This window comes from Sinocyclocheilus anshuiensis, unplaced genomic scaffold (genome assembly GCF_001515605.1).
Source record: "Sinocyclocheilus anshuiensis isolate Anshui unplaced genomic scaffold, SAMN03320099.WGS_v1.1 scaffold85, whole genome shotgun sequence".
Taxonomy (NCBI): Eukaryota; Metazoa; Chordata; class Actinopteri; order Cypriniformes; family Cyprinidae; genus Sinocyclocheilus; species Sinocyclocheilus anshuiensis.
Window position 1 is genome coordinate 2,027,693 of NW_015536800.1, and position 5,949 is coordinate 2,033,641.

The window sequence follows — 5,949 nt, forward strand, 5'->3', positions numbered from 1 at the left end:
TTAATGTTGTTCTTCTTTGTTTCTGTTGTTGAACGCCGCGCACAAATGACGTCGCTGTCGACCGGCTTACGTCACTTCTTAGTACACACTCTCCGTGCGAATGCAACCCTTTAAATAGTACTGGGAAATAGTTGGCGCAAAATCGTCCCAGTACTTTAGTACTGTACATTTAGTTCTGGAACTACAGCGGTGCGAAAGGCCCTACTGTAATGCATTACATTTAAAAGTAACTTTCCCCAACACTGATGTTCAGATTCTTGTTTTCTTTATTAAAGGAGAGCACGTTTAAAACTAATATAATTATTCTGTTGTTGTTTTTTTAACAACAGAAAATTATTTTGACCCATCCCTCAATATGTTAAAAAAAAGAAAGAAAGATGTGTTTACTTTACAGTATTGCACATTCAATAGACGTCTGAGGCAAATCTACAGAACCACAAATATATTTTATAACAATACTTACGAAGAGCAGGACAACTTTAAATTCTGCCATTTTGTCACTTCAGAGGATGAGCAAGAATAATTCAGTTTTTAAAAATATATATTTTTTAAGGAAAAACATGCTAAAAAGAGCAAGTGAAGTTAAAGGGATAGTTCACCCCAAAATGAAAATTCTGTCATTAATTACTCACCCTCATGTCGTTCCAAGCCCATAAGACCTTCGTTTATTTTCACAAATAAAAAAAAAAGATATTTTTGATGAAATCGGAGAGCTCTCTGACCCTGCATAGACAGCAATGCAACTGAAATGTTCCCAGAATCAGCGTTGTTTACGTTCAGGGGAAAGCGCGCGCATGTGTCGTGGTAATCTCCAAAATGGCGGAATACGGTAACTCGGGGAGAAGAATTGTTGAATAAATTATGTTATTTTTGTTTTCTTTGTGCGCAAAAAGTATTCTCGTAGCTTCGCAAAATTGAAGTTGAGTCACTGATGTCACATGGACTGTTTTACTGATGTCCCCTTACTACGTTTCTGGGTCTGGGAACATTTCAGTTGTGCAGGGAGCTCTCAGATTTCATCAAAAATATCTTCATTTGTGTTTCGAAGATGAACGGAGGTCTTACGGGTTTGGAACGACATGAGGGTAATTAATGACAGAATTTTCATTTTTGGGTGAACTAACCCTTTGAAATATGATGAGACGGAAAAGTCAGTATTGAGTTCGTATATGTTGGGGGTAACAGTAAAAACAGTGTAACAGTAAAAGCAAAATATAAATATGAAAAAGCAAAAAGCATAAAAATGCAAAAGAATTATAAAAAAATAAAAAAATAACGAAATTACTCAAATTTGCACCTTTTGAATCTTAAATTATAAAAATAAAAGCGTATTCAAAATATTAGTAAACACTATAATGATATATAAATAGTATAATATTACTGATTCGAATTTCCAAATTTATTTAGGTAAGTAAAAACATGTTTTAATGTTGCTGACTAATTCACACAACTATGAAAGCCTGTTTCTGCCATGGAATAAAAACATTTTAAATCTTTTTTTCTCCCAATTTTGAGTTTTCCTCTCACAATTCTGAGAAGTCAGTTTTGCAAGAAAGGTGCAATTTATTTCATTCTGCGGCTTCCATTATGATGAGACGGAAAAGTCAGTATTGAGTTCGTATATGTTGGTATAACAGTAAAAACAGTGTAACAGTAAAAGCAAAATATAAATATGAAAAAGCAAAAAGCATAAAAATGCAAAAGAATTATAAAAAAATAAAAAAATAACGAAATTACTCAAATTTGCACCTTTTGAATCTTAAATTATAAAAATAAAAGCGTATTCAAAATATTAGTAAACACTATAATGATATATAAATAGTATAATATTACTGATTCGAATTTCCAAATTTATTTAGGTAAGTAAAAACATGTTTTAATGTTGCTGACTAATTCACACAACTATGAAAGCCTGTTTCTGCCATGGAATAAAAACATTTTAAATCTTTTTTTCTCCCAATTTTGAGTTTTCCTCTCACAATTCTGAGAAGTCAGTTTTGCAAGAAAGGTGCAATTTATTTCATTCTGCGGCTTCCATACAAAACTCACATAAACAAACCCCCGCATACACTTATCTCATGATTTTTAACAGCTCCCTTGACTCTTACCAAACTAACTCCATCTTCAGTAAACACACCTGGCTGATTGCTTAACCTTTGACCTTTGATTCATGCAGGTGAGAAGAAGAGGTCATTGGGACGGGATTACCACCCGTTGTGCTTGAAGTGTCACAAGTGTAAAAGACAGCTAAATGCCGGCCAGCATGCAGAGGTATATATATGATTACTTTGTCATATATGCCACATATGTTGCCTTTTAATGTCACTGTTTTTACATGTCTTTGCAGCACGATGAGAAGCCATACTGCACTAACTGCTACATGAGAGATTTTGGACCCAGAGGTGAGAGCAAATTACATTTGTTTTTTGTTTTTTTCTAAATATAATATAATATCATCTATGTTTTTTCTTTTGTGCAGGTAGCCGAAAACCTGTTGCTCGAACAGCTTCTTAAGAGGGGTCTTGCAGTCTTGAGAAACACACTGGATCTGCTTTTTCTCTTACAGTATCTGCTTTACACTGCCACAAACAGCAAACCACTGTTAAATACTGCCAAGTTGATCTCTCCTTACCACAGAATAAAACACAACTCCACCCTTATGATTCCATTCAGCATAAATGACCAGAATCAACAGCCATCCACGTTGGCATTATCTCAGGGAAATGCTCTACTTCGTGTGTTTAAATCTTTTGCCTTGATTTCACAGTTAAGGCACCTAAATATTGTACATTATTTTTTAATTGAGTTGTATCTTATTCTTTAGAATGGGAGATGAGAAAATATCAAACTGTATGGTGAAACGAATGTTGGTGTAGGAAGGCTGTTATGTACAAGCATCGTATGTTTTTGATTTCAAGACTCTGTATACCATTAATTAATTGATTAACTTGAAACACAATGTAATTTTTTTTCTGTTCTATTATTGTTTGTTCTTTTCTGGGATTTTGTGGATCAGAGGCTATAAAACAAAGAGTTTCTTAACCAGGCAGCAAAAGTATCTACAAAGCAAAAATGACAATAATTAATCATTGTGTCTTTTTAATTAGAAGCAGATGCTTGCGTCCCAAACCTCATGGCGCATAAGTGATGGCTTTATCAGTTTTGTTAATTCAGGAAGAATACATATTTGATTTTATGATTTTATCTGTTTTTTTCTCATTAGTTCATTGAAAAGAAGTGTCACTCAGAGCTGCCAACTAGCGTATTGTCAACTCATTGAATCAGAAGAATAATTTCATATTTCTTATCCTCAAATCCATAAAATAAACTGTAAAAATAATAATGCAATAATTACTATTAATTTTATGGAACACTTTTTTTTCTGTTGAAAATTGCATTTGAATAATTGAAGATTTGTACCTCAAAATGTAACTGCCTACAATTGGAATATAAATTATTGTTTTCATCTCGTCTTAATTTTTGTGTAAAATTATTGTTTTCATCTTGTAAATATCTTTTGTAATTTTGAAATATTTTTACTTTTTAAAATAGCTGCTTTCTATTTGAATATATTTTAAAATGTAATTTATTCCTGTGATTTCAAAGCTGAATTTTTAGCACCATTACTCCAGTCACATGATCCCTCAGAAATCATTCTAATATTCGGATTTGCTGCTCAAAAAACATTTTTTATTATTATTATGCTGAAAACAGCTGAGTAGACGTTTTTTCAGGTTTCCTTGATGAATAGAAAGTTCAGAAGAACAGCATTTATCTGAAATAGAAATCTTTTGTAACATTATAAATGTCTTTATCATCACTTTTGATCAATTTAAAGTATCCTTGCTAAATAAAGGTATTAATTTCTATAATTTCTTTCCCAAAAAAGAAAATTTATACTGACTCCAAGCTTTTGAATGGTGTCGTGTACAATGTTACAAAAGCTTTTTATTTCAGAAAAATGCTGATCTTTGGATCTTTCTGTTCATTAAAGAATCCTGAAAAAAATGTACTTAACTGTTTTAAATATTGATAATCAGCAAATCATCAAATTAGAATGATTTCTGAAGGATCATGTGACACTGAAGACTGGAGTAATGATGCTGAAAATTTAGCTTTGATCACAGGAATAAATTACATTTTAAAATATATTCAAATAGAAAGCAGTCACTTTAAATAGTACAAATATTTCACAATATTACTGCTTTTGCTGTATTTTGGATCAAATAAATGCAGGCTTGGTGAGCAGAAGAGAATTCTTTAAAAAAATGTAAAAAATCTTACTGTTCAAAAACTTTTGACTGGTAGTGTATATACATTATAATAAATCAGGAATATATTGCCTATATATACTTATGTAATTATAATAATAATAATTGATAATAATATATATATTAATAATACTCATAATTATATGCTTATGAAGATGAGCAGCCAACAAATAATAAAAAAAATTCCACATGCATTCATATCAAGTATGCTTTACAGAAACACCCATCATCTGGAGCCAGAGAGAGAGAAGCCTGGCAAAAGGCTGTGTTCACAAGGCCAGTGCAGTCTGCTGGAATGTGTCTGTGTGAGTGTGTGCGAGCTGGCAGCCTTTCTGTAGCAGACCTACTGCTGGATACCTGCTGTTGATCCTGTCAAACTCTCACATGCACACACACACACACACACACACACACACACAGGGCCTGTTTCTAGGCATATGTGCATGTGTGAGCACGGGTACGTTCAAGTGCACATATGTGATTAGCTTCATGCACGAGAAAACATTTGCACTGAGGAAGAACATAAATCAGGTGAAGATCCCAGACTCAGTTCGGTTATCATTGTGCTCCTTTTTTTCTTTCAGATTAAGACAGAGAAAAAAATGAAAGAAAGATGGCATGAAGGAGGTGGAGGGATTATTCCAGGGAGCGAGTGAGGGAGGGTGCATGCATGTGTGTAAAGAGGGTTCCCTGCTGCAGCGTGTCTTTGAACCCACCCCCACCTTGACAGGTCACATGGTTTGTGTGATGCCAGCTGTCTCATTTGCATGTGTTTTAACTACACCGCAAATCCATCAGTTGGGAGAGAAAGAGAGAAGAGGCGGAGATACAAAAAAGGGGCTGCAGACACACTGGAAGAACTGATTGATGAAGAAAGACAGAGATGCCTTCATTCCTATGCAGGGCTTCAGAGATGTGGAGGTTGTTAGATGCCCACCACACCCTCTGAAGGCTCATTTGATATGTGCATGAAGAAGAGGAGGGATCGCCCATGTTACTGGATGAGATGTGCACAGTCACTGTCACTAATATGCATATGGCTTAGTCTAGAATTGGGAGTGCATTTCACATCCACAAAAAAAGTACAAAAACGAAATGCTTTTCCCAAAAAAAAACCAAATTGTGCTGGGAAACGATTAATCGCGATTAATCGCATCCAAAATAAAGTTTTTGTGTACATAATATATATGATTGTACTGTGTATATTTATTATGTATATATAAATACACCCACATGCATGTACATATTTAAGAAAAATGTTGTTTATATATTAAATATATTTATATATAATATAAATTATATGAATATAAATATATAAATGTAAATATTTTCAACATATATACTGTGTGTGTCTTTCATAATAAATATACACAGTACACACACATATATTATATAAACAAAACTTTTATTTTGGATGTGATTAATCGTGATTAATCGTTGCCCAGCTCTAAAAATAAATAAATAAATAAAAAATTGCATAACATCTCATACAATTACCAAAATGATTGAGGAATAGTTCACCCAAAAATGAAAATTTTACTCACCCTCATGTCGTTCCAAACCTTTATTATTTTCATAGTTGACCTCAGTTAAAGCTGCAGTCCGTAACTTTTTTTGGTTAAAAATGATCCGAAATCAATATTTGAGCAAGTACATAACCAGCCAGTGTTCAAAACTA

At 33.2% G+C, this 5,949-nt stretch overlaps 1 protein-coding gene and 1 long non-coding RNA gene across 2 annotated transcripts in view; one reads left to right on the forward strand and one right to left on the reverse strand.

The window, feature by feature from the left end:
• The window catches only part of LOC107656348 (uncharacterized), a 6,739-nt gene extending 4,343 nt beyond the window's left edge, over nucleotides 1-2,396 (reverse strand). Inside the window, exon 1 of the long non-coding RNA XR_001630562.1 lies at nucleotides 2,305-2,396. This is a non-coding gene — a long non-coding RNA (uncharacterized LOC107656348). The remainder of the gene's footprint in view (nucleotides 1-2,304) is intronic.
• The window catches only part of LOC107656338 (cysteine-rich protein 2-like), a 5,003-nt gene extending 1,554 nt beyond the window's left edge, over nucleotides 1-3,449 (forward strand). The window contains exons 2-4 of the mRNA XM_016444146.1: nucleotides 2,177-2,271; nucleotides 2,348-2,402; nucleotides 2,480-3,449. Coding sequence (XP_016299632.1) covers nucleotides 2,177-2,271; nucleotides 2,348-2,402; nucleotides 2,480-2,514 — 185 coding nt within the window. The 3' untranslated portion in view covers nucleotides 2,515-3,449. The remainder of the gene's footprint in view (nucleotides 1-2,176; nucleotides 2,272-2,347; nucleotides 2,403-2,479) is intronic.
• The last annotated feature ends 2,500 nt before the right edge of the window (nucleotides 3,450-5,949 follow it).